Source organism: Schistocerca nitens, chromosome 5, assembly GCF_023898315.1.
Source record: "Schistocerca nitens isolate TAMUIC-IGC-003100 chromosome 5, iqSchNite1.1, whole genome shotgun sequence".
In the NCBI taxonomy this organism is placed as follows: domain Eukaryota; kingdom Metazoa; phylum Arthropoda; class Insecta; order Orthoptera; family Acrididae; genus Schistocerca; species Schistocerca nitens.
In genome coordinates, this window is record NC_064618.1 from 475,954,892 (window position 1) to 475,976,287 (window position 21,396).

Genomic DNA, 21,396 nt, shown 5'->3' on the forward strand with positions numbered 1-21,396 from the left:
GAGTTATTTTGAAGACATCGCTAAACAGCATGGCACGTAGTATATTTCCTCTAAGTATTCGCTCATCAGGTAAAGTGATATCTGTTCTTATCAGCTTAGTATCTGCTAAGTCCTACATCACAAGAATGGAAAATTAAACTCATTTTTGTCTAATGGCGGAGTGCTGAGAGCATGCTCTTCCTCTGTCAAAGGATGCCTCCTGACTTTAGACCTCCCTTAAAGTAATAAAATGGTTGTCACGTACAAAGTCTCTTAAGGTGGCAGCACAGAGGAGTTGTAAATATTAGGTTTTTTCTACTATCACTTTATAAATTCTGTTATATACTTTATTTTAGCATGATGGTCATCTCTCCCAATGTAGGTGAGAGATTGAAATTTCTCTAAAAGAGCAGACTGCAACAAAAATCTCCTAATTACGGCTCCGCCTCAAGTATCATATCCATTGTAATCTAGCCCTCGTTTCCACCCACATAGTAGTACATCATTGACATAAAATTGATTGACTGAGTAATTAGACTGATTCATGAGAGTCCCTTTGGATGGTGAGTAATTCTTATCCAGCAGTCGGATTACTTCGACAGGTAGATCTAACAGGAATCCCTGGAGGTAGGATGATGTTCTTTTCGAGGAATATTATTGACAAAAGTTATAGAACTGACACTTGAAGCTGCCTGCAGATTGGTTCTACTGCCACCAATATACATTTTGCGTAAGGACAACGATGATAAAAGACAAGGATATAGCATTCGTCTAGAGGCTTATAGACAATCTTTTTCTCTTGCTCTGTTTGCGAGTGAAATGAAAGGAAATCGCTCTGAGCACTATGGGACTCAACTTCCGAGGTCATTAGTCCCCTAGAGCTTAGAACTAGTTAAACCCAACTAACCTAAGGACATCACACGCATCCATGCCCGAGGCAGGATTCGAACCTGCGACCGTAGCGGTCGCGCGGTTCCAGACTGAAGCGCCTAGAACCGCTCGGCCAGAATGGCCGGCGAAAGGAAATGACCAGTAGTGGTACAGGGTACCCTCCGTCACACACCATATGATGGCCTGCGAAGTAAGCATATTGATGTAAATGTGAATTTAGTCTATCTATTAAGATATCACTCCATCCATTTGCAGGCACACAAAACTCTCGGAGGAAGGTTATCTGTTACTTATCGATAAAACAAAAGACGGAACTAACGCAGCTGATTCTCTCTCGGTAAAAATATTCATATTAGCTCCTAATTTTCTAATAGCAGTCACTCACGAGAAAATTGTGTGAGGTTGTGATACGTTTGCCCACAACACTTAGAGGAAGTGGTAGAGAGCTCACTCATCAGCTCCCCTCGCATCGGAGTATCGCTTACCTACCGTATTCTAACGAGTCTTCCAGTCTTCGATGTATAGCATTTGGATGCACGTGACTGTGACGAATAAGAAATGTCCGCTGCCAAGTCACAGGCCCCTGCTAATTCTCTCGAAATCCATTCACATTCTGACAGCACTGCTAAATTAGTTAGAAGGTTGTCTCGTCCATCATCTATCACGGAGAGAGCTATCACAACGAGAAAAATAGCACACTATGGTTCACAATCATGGATAGTATACATGCAATGAACACAGAAATTCAGAAGCATAAAACCTACAAATCATTGATATCGAATGATGGTATTGTAAGATGGCAAGAACTATGCCCCTTACATGAAGTCATTAAAGATCACCTAACTCATGTTGAGCGAACAGTAGTGCTGAACAAAAATTATTGACTAGGCACAATGCATCTTGTAGAGGGTATAGTATGGACATATTGGAATAATTAAGGTCGGGTGATGGTTTTAAAGTAATTCACATTACATGAAAACTTTGTGGAAACGCGTCGATTTACTGGAGGCTAGTTTATCCCAGGGAAGTATTCAGAATTGACCATGGCCGGCTGAGGAGCGGTGAAGGGAAGCGACAATAGGCAGCTTAGGGTGGCTCAAGCTACAATAAAGTGGTAACGGGGCGCCGCCTCTACATCTACATCTACATCTACATCTACATCTACATCCATACTCCGCAAGCCACCTGACGGTGTGTGGCAGAGGATACCCTGAGTACCTCTGTCGGTTCTCCCTTCTATTCCAGTCTCGTATCGTTCGTGGAAAGAAGGATTCTCGGTATGCTTCTGTGTGGGCTCTAATCTCTCTCATTTTATCCTCATGGTCTCTTCGCGAGATATACGTAGGAGGGAGCAATATACTGCTTGATTCTTCGGCGAAGGAATGTTCTCGAAACTTTAACAAAAGCCCGTACCAAGCTACTGAGCGTCTCTCCCGCAGAGTCTTCCACTGGAGTTTCTCTATCATCTCCGTAATGCTTTCACGATTACTAAATGATCCTGTAACGAAGTGCGCTGCTCTCCATTGGATCTTCTCTATCTCTTCTATCAACCCTATCTGGTACGGATCCCACACTGCTGAGCAGTATTCAAGCAGTGAGCGAACAGGCCTACTGTAACCTACAGTCTCCAGCTGCCTTAAGATGAATTACAGTGAGTGGGTGGTTGAACCCATGCTGGTGTACCGGGAAGCAGACAGAGAACTTGTACGCCTGTTGATAACCGTCCGTCATCCCATTTTCTGTGAAACATGCGAGAAAGCCGTGCAAAGCTACAGTGGAGTGGTCAACAGAGGCCAAAATATGCGTGTTCGTGACTACAGCAACTTCACACTGAATTCACGGTCCACAGAGTCTGAAGTAAATCAGGTGAAGAGTGACAGAGTGAAATACGCCTGCCTCCGATGGGAACGTAGGACCAAGGAATCTGAAGTACTCTCCTGGGAGTCAGAATTCTGGAAAAACTGGTGTTTTGTACAGACACTAACCTTGATCGGTGGCCTGGGAGGAGCTAAATAGCAGAAGTAGAGAGGAAGGGAAATCTAGTGGGAATTTGTTCACTTCCCAGAGCAGGGATTGGTCGGTGCTGGGAAGCGACGCATAATTAACGTGACTTGCGCTGCAATTGACGTAAGTGATTTTGCTGGAGGGGAAACCGAGGCGAAGAGTGGACTGGGAGAAGTTTCCGTAGGGGTCATCTGTTCCCAGCTTGCCTAGAGTGTGAACGTGGCGTTCATTACTCAGCTTGCCTGAGAGAGAGTGAGCATCTCTGCAGTTTAGGACTTAGCAAGCAGAACGATTGAGCTTGGAGATAGAAAGTTTTCATTCAGCTATGTACTGAGTAAGATAGCAAGAAGTGAATAGACGAGCGGAGCCTTGCAGCACTACGAGGTCGGCCGACATCTGGATAACGACGACGCCCCGCCACGCTGAATTCGGTGATATTGCGACCGCTCCGGCCACTGATTAATTTGTTGGATCACGACGGCAAAGTCTCCACGAGGGTTTCATGGGCCGTGTATTGTAGAATTCTTCTCGCACTTCGCATTACGCCTGGGTCATTGGATAGGAATTACTTTTGAGTTATCGCACTTTACTCCACGCAAATGCAATTTATTACCACTGCCTGGTAGGAGAGTCATGTAATGTGATGATTGAAGGTCGTGAGTTAAAATAAATTTGTGCTAATCGACTGCATCTGTTTTCAATTAAGTAGTTGAAATCCCAAGTCATTTTCTTAATTAATTTATGTTCAGCATTTGCATCTGGTGCTCAATAGCTGAATAAAACAGTAATGTGCACCCCTTTTTAATTAAAAGTGATCAATTCTGAATCAATTAATGTCAACACTGCCACCGCAGTTCAATCAGGAGTCACAGGGCCTAATTACTTTCTTTACATTATCCGATATTGCAGCAGTTTTGCACTCTCTGTTGATCTGTTAGTCAATTAGCTGGGGTGAACACACGCCAAAACCAGAATAATGACGTGTGGGGTGTTACATATATATATATATATATATATATATATATATATATATATATATATATATATATCCCCCTGTAAATGTCCCAATTCCCTTTATCGTACTCCTATGGCTATCACGCTGAAAATACGACATTGTACTGGCGTCAGAGGCTTCATTGAAAACACACAGCCTCTTTCTCTCTCTCTCTCTCTCTCTCTCTCTCTCTCTCTCATCGTTGTAAAATAAAATCCAATGAAGTAAGACTACGAAATACAAAAACTTCGCTACTGTCACTTGGTAGAGAGCTTGATAAAATTTTGCCGCCACTCCCTCTTCCGATAATCGAAAACTAGTACCGACTGCATGTTTCATCGAGCATATGTGATGGTCCCATAAAAGATACACTTATTGGTCCACTGTAGCAGGTCACCTGTGATCGAAGTCGCTTCCACGGACCTGGATAAAGTTTTCTCGCCTGCATTGTAAGAACACCGTGTCCCACAGACTATCAGTCACAAGAGACGGTGCCCGTGTTGTTCCTTCATGAGCACTTTGATACACTGTATCTAACACATATACAACTACTGAATGGATCACTTGTTTGTTACTGTGCAAGACTGTGTAAGTGTTTCAGACCCTAACGAAAAGTATTTACAGTGTGCTTCTCTGTACACTTTACCAATCATTACCATGCTGAGTCAGCTTACAAATACTTCACACAAGGATTGCTGCATGGTTTTTCAACAATATTCCGCAGGACATCTACTGAGGTAATAGGAATACATGCTAGTTAACTGCTGTCTAGGATGCTTTCCTATTAAAGAGAACCATCTGCCTCAAGACTGAGATGGATTGCGTTAAAGAATGATAGGAAATGGATGGAGTAATCGGTTGAGAGGGATTTTAACGAGGTAGGATTTAAAGGTAGGCTGTTGATGAATTCTACAGAGAGACAGAGATGCTGTGGTAGGCCATCTATAGCACATTTAGTCATTTTTTTCTGTTCTTTCCTCGGCCTGTATCAGTTGTGTGTTATAGCCTGTGTTCGACTTGTATACAATTGCATGTTCTGTATGTGACTTAGAGCGCTATTTACCGACAATCATTAACAGCAGACATCCCATATCACAGTCAGCAGAGGACTCCCAACGCATATATTGCGAATAACGTCCAATAAAGAGATGGAATACCTGTTTCAGCATTGTCATCTGGAAGAACGAAAATTGATGCAAAGTGTTCCATTTTCCTGCCAGATTTTAGACATAAAACGAGTCTTCAGTTCAATAACAGCAGTGATTGTAAGTCAGGGACAGGTTTCTGTGAGGAATGCAATCCCTGCGTGAACATATTTTGCTTGAAATATGTTGTTTGTGGAAGAGACTGTGTTCTGTTCATGGTGTTAGTGCAGCATGGTACGTAATTTCACATGACGAATACAGCTGCTATGCACCTCTGGAGAGCTATATAGTGCATGTATCACAAAGAAGCTATGTTTTCTTTTCCTTTGGTGTAGAAGGTAGTACTTTTGTCATTTTAGTTTCTCGCTATATTGAGTGGGACAGAACACTTGCAGAGTGAATGTATGTCACGTGTTGGAAATATCTTTCCCGAATTCCACAAGACTAATGTATCAGATATCACATTGCTTAAATATTATAGCGTGTTTAAGTTATTAGTGTGTGTTCATGTTTACGAATAATTTCTATCTTTCCAGTGCCTTCTTGTTATGGATTCCAAACACTGCAACAATGCTATGTAAATGATAACACAAGTGATTTACGTAAAATTTTTCAAACTCTTTCTGTCTGGAGCTAGATAAATCATATGTTTCTTCTTTTTCTTCTTAAACTTCAGCTATATCACCACAATACTGTTAAATGTATCAGCTTCGTATCCACTATACACCAATAAGGAGTGCTAAATTCCTCAGGAAGCATGCATCTAGAGAGATCATGTGTAATTTGATGGATGACCTGAGTAGGGTTGGTACAGAACAGTCTTTGCAGAATGGCAGTTACGGTATTAGAATGACAACACCGGTTCATGTCACTGATTTGAGTTGGTTGTTTCATTTCGAAACACATATTAAGCTCTTTCCAAAAGCAAAACATCGAAGTGTATTGATTACTTGATACTCAGCTCGTTCTGTCCCTTCTCGAGACGTCGAATGTAGCGTGTATAGTAATTATTACGATTACCCGTCTCTCCCAGTGTGGACGTGAGTCACAAAGTATTCTTACATTCGTAGGAGGCTACTTCTCGTCAGACAGTTTTGCAGGAAGGAATGCTTGAAGAACATAGGAACAGTTGCAAGATGGTTGGAGAGACTATCTAGAGTGTTGTTCAGGATCTACGAATGTTAGAATATTTTGTGACTTTCATCCACGTAGGGAGAGATATGCAATCAAAATAAAATATTGCCGAATTTATAAAGTGTTTCGGCTAACGAACGTAGTTTTATTTAGCGTCTCCTCTGCTCATGGCTGTATCCTACATTAGAAAACAGTATTTGTGTCATGTGATGTCGGCAGTGTAAGAGGGTTAACGATATGTCCCATGTATGCAACACTCGCAAAGTAGTGGATAGGGTTGGCGTAGCAGTGACACATAAACTGAGAATCATCCTGCAAAATCTTTGGATGATATCGTTATCAGATGAACATGTTAAGGCGTTTTGTTGACATGGCAAGTCATCGAAAGCGGTGATTTGGAACTCGGCTAATTGAGTAAGTTGTGTTTGAAGTGAAGTATCTGCGCTAGCAGAATATAAATGCGAAAAACACAAGTCCGAAAAGTTTGTTGGACTCACCAAAACGAAAGAATAGTACAATATCGAAAAGAACAACGGACTCGATCCCAATAGCGGATGGTCACTAACACAAAATAAATAATAATAATAATAATAATAATAAAGGCCTGTCTCTTCATGAGGAGTGAACACAAACAGTTCTACAACGTTAAGAGGATCGTTGACTATATCAAGAGATTGGCGAGGCAGAAGAGACGTCTGGCCGTGGCTGCCGGGGCGGCAGCTCTGCATCCTTCTGAGCGGTGCGTCGATCCGCCTTTTGCCGGCAGTGCGCCGCCTTATAATGCCTGTTGGCGAATGTATCTGCCGCAACAATTTTTGATGACGTGCCTGGAGTAGCAAAGTAGTTCCTAGGCTAGCTGCGACCTCTGGTGAAGCTGTTCTGCAGGCTCCGCGAACGGATAGCGGTCCCTGGTGGCCGTTCTTGGAGACCTAGTGGTTTGTTGTGTTGTGGCCGCCGGTAGATCTTTGTTTTTACAACACAGACGATGTAGGTTTTCCTTGTGAATATGCACCCTGTGATGCAGGCATCCCGTGACGGTTGCACGTAAAATGGGAAGCCGATGCAGTAGGCGCTACGATGTCCGAAGTGTGCGGCCACAGCATAAAGTACGGAAAACCTGATGAAATTACGAAAACTTATGGAAAACCCGTAAAACTGAGGCAAATGCGACGAGTGAGGGTAATTACATGCTCGCCTCGGTGTACGGAAATGATTCCATTTCTCTACCAGTGCGATTGACAACTGATGGTACTTACTGTCCTTTGTTCTACATGCATTTGTGAATTATAAGCCATAAAAATAAAAGACGCAGTGATCAAAGATTTGTTCATGATGACGACATAGGACACCGAAACAGTAATCATGCACATGGATGCCGGCCCTAGTGGCCGTGCGGTTCTAGGCGCTATGTCTGGAGCCGAGCGACCGCTACGGTAGCAGGTTCGAATCCTGCCTCGGGCATGGATGTGTGTGATGTCCTTAGGTTGGTTAGCTTTAATTATTTCTAAGTTCTAGGCGACTGATGAAAGTTAAGTCGCATAGTGCTCAGAGCCATTTGAACCATTTTGCACATGGATGGAGTATACACTGCCAGTATGAGGAATCAATGCTATTGGTCTCTTCTTCCGTTTACATGTATATGCTTACTCCACAGGCCATCGTACCGTGTGTGATAGAGGGTACCCTGTACCACTACTAGTCATTTCCTTTCATTTTCCCTTGTAAATAGAGCGAGGGGAAACGACTTTATACGGGCGTTAATTTCTCGTATCTTATCTTCGTGGCCCTTACTCGAAATGTGTTGGTGGTAGTAGAAACTTATTGCAATCAGCTTCGTAGGTCGACTTTATAAACTTAATCAATATTATTTCCATGAAAAGAACTTCGTCTTCCCTCCAGTGAAGCCCATTTGAGTTATCTGGCGACTGTATTCCGATTGAACTATAAAAATTACCATCCAAACGGAATCTCATGATCAGTTTAATTACTTAGTCAATCACTTCGATATCAGTGACATACCACTGGCTGGGTGGAAGCGAGGGGTAGGGTACGATGGATATGATTTTCGAGTTGGAGCGGTAATTATTCTTTAGTGAAATTTCAATTTCCCCCTACACAGGGAGAGACGACCAACCTAATAAAATAAACTATATTACAGAATCTATAAAGCGATAGTAGTGCAGACCTGATATTTACAGCTCCTCTGTGCTGATACAGTACATTAGCAGACTTCGTAAGTGACAATGCATTTTGTTACTTTAAGAGAGTTCGAAAGTCAGAAGACATCCTCTGACAGAGGACGAGCATGCTCTTAGCACTCCATCATGTGATAAAATTGAGTTTAATACTCTATTCTTGTGATGCAGGACGTAGCAGACACAAAGCTTGTAAGAACTGATATCCTCTTACCTTATGAGTGAATACTTAAAGGAAATATACCATATGCCATAATGTTGTAAACGATTTTCACAACAAGTAACGATAGTTTAGCGATGGGAAAACACATATATGCTCCAATTTCTTCTGCCTTGAAAATAACTCATATAAAAGGGAGAAACTGAAGGTGTACGGACGGCAGCATTACTGTCTCGGATTGGGTAAGTACATTTGTAAGTAGGCTGTTTAGGTTTTTTTTATTGGTAACGCCACGTAGCGCTCTGTATGAAAATCACTTTCTGTGCTGTGTGCAGTCTGTGGTTGGTTTGCATTGTTGTTTGCTATTGCAGTGTTGGGCAGCTGGATGTTAACAGCGCGTAGCGTTGCGCAGTTGGAAGTGAGCCGCCAGCACTGGTGGATGTGGGGGGGGGGGGGACAAATGGCGGAGTTTTTAGAGCGGATGATATGGACGTGTGTCCATCAGAGACAGAGTAAATTTGTAAGACTGGATGTCATGAACTGATATATATATATATATATAATGACTTTTGAACACTATTAAGGTAAATAGATTGTTTGTTCTTGATCAAAACCTTTCATTTGCTAACTACGCCTATCAGTAGTTAGTGCCTTCCGTAGTTAGAATCTTTTATTTAGCTGGCAGTATTGGCGCTCGCTGTATTGCAGTAGTTCGAGTAACGAAGATCTTTGTCAGGTAAGAATTCATGAAAGGTATATGTTATTGTTAGTCAGGGCCATTCTTTTGTAGGGATTACTGAAAGTCGGATTGCGTTGCGCTAAAAATATTGTGTGTCACTTTAGTGAATGTCTGAGTACGTTTAGTTTTGCTCAGCTGTTTGAAAATCAAATAACGTAGGGTTTATCAGCACAGTAATTCATTAATTTTTCTAAGGGGACGTTACACATTGTACACATACATACATTAATTAATTTATCAGCTCACGATTAAGTTTCAAAAGAGTATGATGGATGTAACACACAGTGACGAATTTCATTTGGATTTGGTGCTTTGCATTTACGCCTGAATGACAGATTTCAGGTTTTTATTTGTCGTATATCCGTAAGAGAATTGGAGAGTGAATTAAACTCTGAGCAGTAATAGGCTTTTGTGTAGGGAACAAAAGAATGGAAGGCGGCCATAAAAGTCGAGGAAACGCCGAGGCCTGACGTAAGCGATTAGCTAGCTAGAGGGGAGGAAGGCGCTAAAGTACAGCTTGTCGCGGCGCCGCCGCTCTTCCCACAAATTGTTCACAGTTTGGCGGCAGATGGGAAGAAAACTTCTTGGCCGAAAATTAAATCCGCGCGAGGGGCCAGTGGGGGATGGGTTCTGGGCTGCGTGGGGCAGGCAGGCAGCAGGACATGACCGAGCTCCCCACGCCCTCAACCCCCTCCCCCGTCCCACAAATTTTCTTCAGGAGGACGGGGTTTGAGAGGGGGGGGGGTGGAATGATAGGAGGGGTGGGGGGCCAGCAGCCTGCAGGCGAGCCATCCCCCCTCCCCACGCCATCACCCCACCCGCGTCTCTTCCTCAGTGTCTGCCGCGCAGTCGGGAGCGCCCACCCACCCACACGGGCGACGGCCGGGGCGCCATCAGAAATGATGGTTACTGCGGCGTTTACGCGGAAACTTTGTTAATTTGTTGGACGCTGGCTGCGTTTTCCGTCCCCGCACCTCTGGCCCCTCCAGTTGCCGCCGCGCCGGCTCGCGAGGGTTTTCTAATGAGGACGCCACGCTCTGCTGCTCTGGCGAGACACGCTCGCGGGGTTGCAGGCCCCTCCCGGCCTCTACCTCCTGCGCTCCCGAGTGCTCTGCAGACGATGGAGCTGCCGCACAATCAAACTCGTACAGTCGTGTCTGTCCCTCTAGTGAAAGTTGTTACCATTTGGCAGCTTGAGCGTTACTAGCGTCCCAGGTAGTGAGAAGGCTCACCGTCCATTAACATCATATTCACCGTAAAAAATGTCGTATATAAACAGAGTGTATAGTCTGTCTGTAAACTCAAGAGCGAGCGGCGCTTTTGGTGGGGGGAGTGGCCTTTCCCGGAAGAACGCTGCCACCGGCCTACTGGGGCGAATGCCGGACATTTGCCACGCCGGATATTTGCCAGGTAGCTATCCCTCAGCTAAGTCACGCCCTTCCTCGTACTTCTGTCCGCTTTCAAACCGCCGTCTCCACATCTTACTCGATACAACCAGTACGTAAGGGACGTTCTTCTTCGACATCTTACAAGGGAACCTCCCCATCGCACCCCCGTCAGATTTAGTTATACGTTGGCACAGTGGATACGCCTTGGAAAACTAAATACAGATCATTCGAGAAAACAGGAAGAAGTTGTATGGAACTATGAAAAAATAAGCAAAATATACAAACTGAGTAGTCCATGTGCAAGATAGGCAACATCAAGGAAAATGTGAGCTCAGGAGCGTCGTGTTCCCGTGGTGAGCGTGAGCAGCTGCGGAATGAGAGGTCCTTGGTTCAAGTCTTCCCTTGGGTGAAAAGTTTACTTTGTTTATTTTCGCAGTTATGATCTGTCCGTTCGTTCATTGACGTCACTGTTCACGGTGATAAGTATAGTGTCTGTTTTTTGCGACCGCACCGCAAAACTGTGCGATTAGTAGACGAAAGGATGTACCTCTCCAATGGGAACCGAAAACATTTGATCGCAAGGTCATAGGTCAACCGAATCCTCCAGAGGAAAACACGTCTGGTATATTCTATACGACACTGGTGACGGCATGTGGGTCACATGACAGGAATATGTTGTCGACCCACCTAACTTGTACACTTGGCGAATGAGTAAAAAGATTCTCCTACCTTGCCCGATTTTTTTTTTCGAGTTCGAGGATCAAATGATCAGGAAGAGGATGTAGTGGGTTTGTCGATGTTGTTTTATTTATTTATTTCTTTAATTTTTAGAATATTTTTAATTTTTTGTTAAATTTTCATTTTGTATTGTTTTTATAGATTTATTTTTGTTTCATTACAAAGAAAGATCCTACAACTGCCGTAGCCGAGCGTCCGAGTCGTCTTCTCGTCTGTAGAGGATCAATATGCTCCAGGATTCTTCTTCGTTTTCAGCGTCTCATATCCGGAACGCCCCAGTGAGCAGGAGGATCCGCAAATAATGAACCTTAATAATTTGCGAAAAGAGTTCTGTACTTCGGGTGGCGGCTGAAAGCTGCATGTGTCGTCATCAATAGGGACCAAAAGTCGAGTGTGCCTTTGGGAGCATCGCAAAATATGTAGTAAACGGCCATGCCTTTTAGCCAGTTAACGGCGTTCGTCCTGGTTGATGGAAAGTATACGCCGTCGGGGCGCAATACGTCATCAGGGGAGATAGACTCCGGCAATCGCCGCAAGAGTAATGCCAGCATGCGCTGCGTCAGTAGCCAGCACTCGCTGGTCGCGGCACACGTCAGACGGTGTGCATCCGTGTCAGCGACTGAGCATGTCGGACACAAGGGGTCGTCCGTCAGATGTATGGAATGTAGCCTCTGACGAGTAGCGAACTTCCCATTCACAACCACGTACCACAATGAACGCACCGTCGTAGGTAGAAAAGGCGTGTGCACCGCTCGTCACACCGTGTTCCAGGCAACTTCAGGATGCCTGTGGGCGACCATATTTACAGGTTGCCGCTGTTGATAGAGGCGATAATAGTCTTTCGTGCTGGGCTTCCTTGTCGTCGGAAGTTCTGACCGTAAGTAGCTGAAGTCAATCAAGAACTCTCTGATGTGGGTGAGTGCCGGTGAAATGTGTCCTACAGAAACCGGGGGATGCAGAGAGTGTGGTGCCACTTCCGCTATCAGGGAGCCCGTCAGAGTGGCGTGGGCTGAGGTCCACGTGCGACGCATAGTGTTGAGATAAAGCGATCGCGCACGGTTATATACATGAGTTAAACCGATACCGCCCGCCCGCTGCGGCAGTGTCAGGGTGGCGTATCGGACTTTAAAAACCAGACCGGTGCTTACGAAATGTCCATATGCTGCTTGAAATCTGTCGGCCATCGTAGCCGTCAAGGTAAGGATATGCGCAAAATAGTTCAGTTTTGAGAGAAGATAGGTGTTGACATAACGTGTTCTGAGGAGCATATGCAAGCGACGCAGTTTGTTGTCCTGCAGCAGAGCACGTGTCTGGTGTAGGAGCCGGTGGTACGTAGCCGCCGCCTTGCGGCGGACATTGCTATAGAATTGCACTCCTAAACACTTGAGTACGGGCACCTTGTCAAAGGGCACCGCCGCTGTGCGGGAGAGCCCCCCTCCGACATCCATGTATTTTGTCTTCTTCACGTTGATGACGCTCCCAGCGACCGCCCCGTACTGGCGTAGCCACCGTAGCGCCATATGCATTTCGTCCTCTGATCTGGCCAGGAACACCACATCATCGGCGAATGCACCACAACGAACGGTCACGTCCCGTAAGGAAATACCAGTTAATCGCTGCGGTAGACCATGTAAAGCTGGTTAAAGTGCTGCAGCAAATAATATACCCGACAGGGGGCACCCTTGTCGCACTGACCGTCCAACAACAGTGTGACCAGACTGATAACCGTTGACCATCATGCGGGAACGCGCTCCGTGGACCAGTCGAAGGACCACCTGTGCAGACTCCGGATAGAGGCCCATGTGTTGCACAACTGCCCGTAAGAAGCCGTGGTCGACACGGTCGAATGCGTGGTCAAAATCTACGGCGACAAGGGCGCCTCGTATTTTGCAGGTCGCCGTCAAAGCAATTACGTCGCGGTATGCTCCTAACGCCGTATGAATGTTGCTGACACCACCTAAACATGTCTGGTCGGTGTGTATCGCTTTCGCGATAGCGGTGTGGAGACGCGCGCGGAGGATACTGGCAAAGATCTTGTAGTCGTTGTTGAGGAGTGTGAGTGGGCGAAAGTCCTGCCACCTACAACCACCATTCGGTTTCGGTACTGGGTTCAAGATGCCTTCTGTGAATTCTGTGGGGACAGTGAAATCAGGGCGGATCAGGTCTTGAAACATTTGGAGCCACTTGTCGCCCATAAGGTCGCAAAAAGTGCGGGAGAATTCCAGGGGTAAACCGTCCGGTCCACGCGACTTGTTCGGTGCTCCACGTGCCAAGTCCGATGTCAGCTCGTCGGGTGTAGTGGGCAACAGCAGACTATCATCGGATGTCACGTCCCGAGGGGCGGGAAAATCGTGCAACAGGTCGTCATAGTGTCTGGGAAAAGTGTGCGCGATGTCCTTTTGTGTCACTGCGCGGCCGCCCTCCTCCGTGTTTACCGCCGTAATGAGCTGACGTTTGCAGTGGCGCCTCTCACGCACAATGTGATACACTGACGCCGTTTCGTTGGGGATACAGTCTTGCACTGGCGCTCGGATGCGGACACCTTCTAGCTGCTCTGTCCTGAGGCGAAGTAGACGAGCTTTGATGCGTTGTACGGACATCTGACGTTCGGGAGACGGCGGTTGCGTCGCCAGCTCACGTAACGCTGTATAGTAAAATTCCGATGTTGCCCTTTGCCAGTTCGACCTGTCACGCCCGTAGGCCATCAAGGTCTTTCGGAGTGCAGGTTTGACACATCCCAGCCACCACAGCAACGTGGAAGCATACATGGACAGGCGCCTGATACATCGACGCCACGTGTCAGTGACGGCTCGCCGACACGCTTCCTCGCGAAGGAGGAAGACGTTCCGCATCCACGGGCCCCTGCTGCGTCTTGTGACTTGTCGGGGTAAGGTGACAGTGCAGATGTACGCTAGATGGTCCGTGAAGGCCGTCGGCCAGAGTTCTGCATCACGGGTTGCTGTGCGGAGGGCACGGGAAACTTATATCCGGTCCAGACGACTGGCAGAATGGCTGGTAAAGTGCGTATATCCACTCTGGGTCCCATGATGTAAGAGCCATGTGTCGTGGAGCGCGAGGTTGCGTATCAATGCTTGTAGAGCCGGGCATGGGACGTAATGCGGTATCAGGTCATCGGGCCGGAGAACACTGTTAAAATCGCCGCCCACTGTGTAATGGTCCATATTTCCTTGCAAAAGTGGGGCTACCTCCTCCGAATAGAAGACATGTCTGTCACCACGGTGAGAATTACCGGAGGGAGCGAGATGTTAATGAGGCGGACTGCGCCAAGTGTGAGTGCGATGCGTCGCCCATTCGGCAAGTACGTCATGTCCGTCGTGTCTATGCCATCTCGGAGAAGGGTGGCCGTTCCTCCTGCGCCATCACCTAAGGGTTGGCTGTAGGTGGTGTAGCCATATAGGTCTAAACGTAGCTCGGGACGGACCTCCTGGAGAAGGGCAATGTCCAAGTCTGCCGCTCTGATCATGTCGTGTAACATGCGGGTCTTGACAGTGGTGTGGACACCATTTACATTGACTGTTCCCACACGGTATGACTGACACATATAAAGTGGCGGAGGCAGTGTTCCGGTGCAAGCCCACAGTGATCTCACACACCGCACAGCCATCCATCTGCATGCTGTGAATTACTGTGCCGTATGAGTCCCTGACTGGCAGAGCCCTCCGGGCTCAATGTCAGCCATGGGCTCTGGTGGAGATATCGATGTTTGCTGTGCATCATCTGCCTCCATATCGTCTGCCCAATCACCAAGAGATGATTGTGATGTCATTGGTGGCTGGTCGCTTTCACAGGAGCCCACATTTTGGGAGTCGACGCAATGCGCCTCGTTGTCCGGGCCACCAGATTTAGGAGAGTGTTCCTTGTCTTCAGGCAGCTCCTGGTGAATGATGCCACTGGAGTCCGTCGCAATTGTGGACCAGTCAACGAAGTCGATGTCTTCCGCCGGCTTCACATCCCTGTCCTGTTCTGCAACTGACAATCGCCTCTTCTTGTGTCGCTTGGGTGATTTTTGCTTTCAGGTCCGAGATTCGACATCCACTGGAGGGCGGGGATCGACACAGTCTCGGTCGCTAGGAATCCCTGTGTCCGATCCCGACAGTGACGGTGGCTGGGTGCCCACGACGCTGCGGTGGGCAGAGGCTGTAGGAACCTCTGCACCGTTGGGCTGCGGCGTCGTCGACGGCGCTGACTCTCCGACGGAACTGGCAGCGACTTGAGGAGGTGGCAGGTTTTGATCATCCATCACATCATGTCGTGCCGCCTCCACATATGTTAGCGGGAGAGAGGGCATAGTGGATCGTTGGGGAAGTTCATTGCGGGGCACCTGCACGAGGCGGCGCTGCAGACACTCAGTTCTAACATGGCTCTCCTGGCCGCAGCCCGGGCAGGTCCTCGGTTGTCCATCATATATAACAATTGCACGGCAGCCACCAACGAAAATATACGATGGAACGTGCTTCTTAAGTTCTATGCACACTTGTCGTACCCCGTTAAGGACAGTGTACGTTTCGAATGTGTTCCATTTCTCCTCTGTGTGGCTCAGAACTGTGCCGTATGGCCGCAGCGCATCAACGACTAGGTTGGCAGGAACTTCGAACGGTAGTTCAAAGATGCGCACGGTACGCACCCCCAGACCAGCATGGTCAACTCCTACCACGGTCACCTTACCGTCTGCGTGACAGAAGCGAAAGCCGTTTGCAGATCGTTGGAGTAATCTGTCGCAGGCCGCTTCGTCAATCAGTTTGAGGTACATTGTGCTGGTTACAATAGACAAATGAATGCCTATCAGTTCTTGTGGTTCTAGGTGCATGATGTCTCGTAGTAACCGTTCAATTTCATGGGCCTTCGGTCTCGTGTACGATGCGTTGAATGTTAGTTTGATTGTAGCTTTTCGATATGAGAACGCCATGGCGGGTCGGTACAGGTACTATAAGGCAATACAACGACGCGACCGCGCGCTAGCGGGTAGACAACAACACCTGCGGAGCACTGCCCGGCGCGCCGAGCCAGCACCCCCTGTAAAAGAAAGCCTGTCTACGTAGTGCGTGACGTCACAAGATGGCTACACACATAGTCCCTTCTTCAACAGTTTCACGGAACAGTGCTTGTGAATAGTCGTTCGGCGAGTTACGCGTCAGTTTAGTATTATAGTGAATGGTGTTCCTGCGTTAGTGTACGTGATTTGGTTGTTTAGTTTCTGTGCACTAAACTGGTGATCTGTTTTTCTTTGCTGTGAAAATTTCGTTGCCTGCAAAATGCCGTATCGTTGTTGTGTGCCGAATTGTAGAGGAAATTACGACGGTGGACCAAAAGTAACCGTGTTTAAATTTCCGGCGGATGAAGCAACGAGGAAGAAATGGTTGTCACGTATTCGCAGACATAACTTCACTCCTTCTTCAAGTTCAAGAGTAAGTATTTGTTTTGTTTATTTCTTAAAAGAGGTTAAGTGTGCTAACACAGAATAGGCACTTATGCAGTAAGGAAGGTCAGCGACATTTTGACTAATAGATCTTAACTGAATAAGTGCCGAACTAAATAGCGTTTCGTTTTCTTGCCCTGGCAATTCTACAGTTTAGCTGGTATAGGTTATATGAATTCTGTAAGTTCAACCAGTATAGCCTAAGCACAGTCATACTTACGTAGTTAAATATCTCAGTATATCTTTATACTTACTGTTTATGCTGCCTGTTGTTAGGAATAAAAGTCGGTTTATAATTAAGTACGTGCACTTAAGATACAGACGACTTTCGATGTATTCTGCTTCTGTATTTAGTGTTTCTTTTTGCTGTAAAAGTCTTTAGGAAGTTGCCTGTTCAAAAACAAGTAATGTGGTTTACCCAGAAATTGAAAATGAAGTAAAAACAGTGTCTCAGTCGCTTGTTTTTAATAAATTATTGGTGGGAATTTGAAGTCATTGCAAGGAATGTTACTATTAGGGAATATAGTAGGCTTTAGACTTAACAGTGAACCATAGACAGGAAAAATGAATGAGTACATGAATGGATTAACAGGCCATCACAAAATGCAAAGGGAGAAACTGTGAAAACATAAAAAATACTTGTGGATTTTACAAATTCTTACTTTCTGGGTCTGGAATTTCAGATACATGCCAGTGACCTACACAGCTGTCTTATAGATACACAGCTACAGTACTTGAAAGCAATTGTGTGCTCATGTTTAGCCTAATAGGTAGCACATAAGTGGCAATGTATTAGTTCATCATACTGTCAGTTTTTATATAAGTTATGAACTGATATCAAAAGCAAAACGGTGTCTATCTGATAAAAAGCACTACCTTTAAGTATTTCGTAGTTCTAAAGGTTACACAGTGTGACAATTACTTTGTATTATTCTGTTACTGTGTCACAGTTGCTTCTATGGATTACACCTGTGTGAGTTTGGTGTCATCATGCTTTCTTGTGTCCGAGGTGTGTGTGTGGGGTGGGGGGTGGGGGGGAATAGAGCAAGACATTAAGCAAAAGTCCCACCCCTCTTGTGAATATATGAGCTTCAAGGCTAAATTATAAAAAAAATTGTCACTGTTATTGAATCATGCTACAAACATTAGTCAATGTTTGTAATTTTTGATGGGGAAAGTACTTTCTTCATTTCACCATCTCTTTAAGAGCTTGTTGCCATGACATGTAACTGCATGTGTTTTGATATTGAAGTGTTATTGTTTTATAGAGTTACTATGCCATGGCCACATTTATCACTTGAGTATTCTGCATTTTAGTTGGGAGTCTATTTGTATTTTAGAACTAGAAACTAACTTTATATTCATAAATTGTTTTCACACTATTAATATTGTCATCACATTCAGTTGTAAGCACAGTTTTCATTTTTTATTCATTTTTAATTACAGGTATGTCATGTTCACTTCCACAAGGATGATGTTATTTGGGAAACACAAATTGTGGATGAAAGGACTGGTCAGTTATTAAGAGCCCCCCTTCTCAAACCACGTTTGAGACCACATGCAGTTCCATCACTACTCCCAAACTGTCCTTCCTACCTTTCAAAGGAAGAAAGTAGACGTGAAGGGCCAGAGGAGAAAAAGCAAAGGCTTGAAAATGAGCAGTTAGCTGCAGCGTTACAATATAGTTTAGCATCACAGAAGGACTATGAAAACACTTTCAGCTTCAGTTCTTTAGAAGAGTTGATGTTGCGTACGAAGGAAGTGGATTTGCCCAACGAGTGGAGTGTGATCGAAAAACACAGTGATTTTGTTTGTTTTTTAAAGATAATAAGAAATCCAGCACCATTAATCACACATTCTGTCGTTATAGATAGTAATTTAAATGTTTCATTGTTTAAGAAAGATGTACAAATTAAGACATTAGGAAAAAGATCTTTTCCTGTAATTGTAACCAATATCCATGAAATTGTCAGTGTACTGCAGGAGTTTTCAGACACAGATTGTGGGCACTCAGAAACTTCTATAGATAGTATTGTAGAGATAGTGAAAGACAGTCTAGGAGTGCTGAAAGACAGTTTACAGGAGAGTGAAAAGGAGATGGTAGACTTTATATATGAACAAGTTAGTCTCATAAATGTAAAGAAATTTAATCATAGGTTTAGTTCTACATTTATGATACTGTGTTGTTTGCTATTTTCCATTTCATCTCATGCTTACAATTTTTTACGTAGCAGCTCATTAATGAAAATGCCACATCCAAGCACTCTGCGTAGGGTCTGCAGCAAATTTAATGTGAATCCATCTCACGAAAGGCTTGGGGGAAGTAATTTCCTGTCCTATGCAAGACAGAAATTTCAATACTTGAACAGCAATGATGTCAATGTTGTTTTGAGTGTAGATGAAATTCATCTAAATTCTTATTTGGAATATAAAGGAGGTAGTGTTTTGGGCATCTCATATAACTCGGAATGTGCTGCAAATTCAGCATTTGTATTTATGTTGCAGAGTGTCAAGTCTTTGTACAGGGATGTTGTTCACATTTTACCGGTGAAAACCATTTCATCTAATGCATTATACGATGTGCTACTGGCCATAATAAATGGCCTTGAACTAATAGGCTATAGGGTTTTTTGTGTGGTAACTGACAACAACAAAATCAATAGCAAAACCATGTCAATGTTTTCTCTGGATAAAGCTGTTAATATAGTTTTTAAACATCCATCTGATCCTAATCGCCCACTTTTCTTTTTAATTGATGCCGTACACATTGTTAAATGCATAAGAAATGTGTGGCTGAACCAAAAAAATGATGGTAAAGATATGTTTTATCCTCAGTTTCCAGTTAGAAAAGAAGTGGAAGAAAATAAGTTTTCTGTAGCTTCTTTTAAAACACTGAAACAGATTTATGACATAGATTCCAGTTCTTTAGTAAAATATTGTCACACATTGTCTCTCAAATCACTTTGCCCTACATCATTAGAAAAACAGAGCATGAAACTAGTGCTGCAGATATTCAATCGACATGTGTCAGAGGGCCTTGAGGTAGCTAGTGATAAATTTGATTTGAGACATGCACCATCAACAGCAGAATACATTCGAATAATAACAAAATGGTTTGATGTCATGAATGTGAAATCGGTGTTTAAAGGGAAACACAAACAGAATCCTTATATGGATCCGTTGACAACTGATAGCGTTTCTATGCAATTTTTGCTAGATTTTCTAGACTGGCTTGATGTGTGGAAAGCAAAGGGTTTGTCAAGTGGGTTTCTCACAAAAGAAACATTTTTTGCTATTCAGCATACAACATATGCCGTGGTAGAGATTGCTCGATACTGTACTGAAGAGCTAGGTATGAGCTATTTACTGACAGCCAAGCTACAAACAGATGTGCTTGAGCGGCGTTTTGGAAAGTATAGACAGCTTGCAGGTTCCCAATACAATGTTTCAGTGACACAAGTCTATGAAGCAGAAAAGAAGCTTCGAATTCAAAGTGTAATGCCTTTAGTTTTATGTTCTCCTTCCTATGGCAATATCACAGTAGGGGCCATAAAAAATTTTATGTTTTCTGAAGTTGAAGAAACAGACACATTAGACATAGAAGTCAGTGTAACTCAAGACGATGTTCTTTCAGTGAAAGATATTGCAACGTCTTTAACTTTCATTGCAGGCTACTGTGCTCATGCAGTGATTAAGAAGCTGAAATGTGAGAGTTGCCTTAATGAAATTGTGATTGAAAAGGAGTTGCCAATAAACGAACATTTTAGTTTGATACAGAGACTTGATCATGGAGGACTAAAATACCCATCAGACACTATTTTAAATATGATTGTCTACACTTATATTGTCATCAGCAAACTTCTCAAAGAACATGAAAGAGATTTTCTTGCCTGTACGAATCAACGTGCTATTGCCTGTGCAGTAGCACTTGCTACTCTTCACGAAAATGACTTTTTATTATTTGATGGGGTATGCTGCAATGGACATTCATCCCAGGCAATAATGAAAAGTGTTGTTTGGGTTGGTGTCAATATATTTTTAAACAACTACTGTAAAAAGGTTAATGGAAAAAAAATTCAAAAAACACTCAGCGAAAACTGCAAACTCTTACAACATAATTTTGAAATCTTTATCTTAGATTCTTTTTAAATCATTAATACAAAACCTGTCATCAGTAATATTGCCACATCAACAAATGCCTCTTACGCTGAACTAGTCAGGTTAATCTGAAACTAGTCAAACTTACCAAATTGCAACTTATGGCAGAGAGTTTGTATAAATATTTTAATATACAGCTGCTAACAGCTATCAACACTAATATCCTAACGTGAAATTTTTATCAAAGAAATTAATCTTTAATATAAAGTATCTTACACTAATTCTTTCTCAGTTGAAGTTGGGTGGTGAATGATACATACAGGAGGGAAGGGAGGGGGTGTGGCAGGCAGAGAGGACCAATAGTAATCTTGTTATAGTATGTGAAACCTAAAAATCATTTCGCTTGCTTTTCCGAGTATGACTTAAACCACTTCTTTGCTGCATGCCTTATTCATAGTATTTCTAATTTGTGTAATAAAGTTATGTGGCCCAAC

At 44.3% G+C, this 21,396-nt stretch overlaps 1 protein-coding gene and 1 pseudogene across 1 annotated transcript; both read left to right on the forward strand.

The window, feature by feature from the left end:
• The first annotated feature begins 41 nt into the window (after positions 1 to 41).
• On the forward strand, positions 42 to 208 carry LOC126261366 (U2 spliceosomal RNA; annotated as a pseudogene).
• A 16,212-nt stretch (positions 209 to 16,420) lies between these two features.
• Positions 16,421 to 20,998, forward strand: LOC126259509 (uncharacterized). The gene is made up of 2 exons (XM_049956362.1): positions 16,421 to 16,793; positions 18,251 to 20,998. Exons 1-2 carry the CDS (start codon positions 16,641 to 16,643, stop codon positions 20,951 to 20,953), a joined length of 2,856 nt encoding a protein of 951 aa, XP_049812319.1. The 5' UTR covers positions 16,421 to 16,640; the 3' UTR covers positions 20,954 to 20,998.
• The last annotated feature ends 398 nt before the right edge of the window (positions 20,999 to 21,396 follow it).

Coding starts and splice junctions, on each gene's coding strand:
- LOC126259509 (XM_049956362.1), top strand. CDS start 16,641: ATGCCGTATCGTTGTTGTGTGCCGAATTGTAGAGGAAATTACGACGGT. Junction 16,794..18,250: donor CTCCTTCTTCAAGTTCAAGA/GTAAGTATTTGT, acceptor TTTTAATTACAG/GTATGTCATGTTCACTTCCA.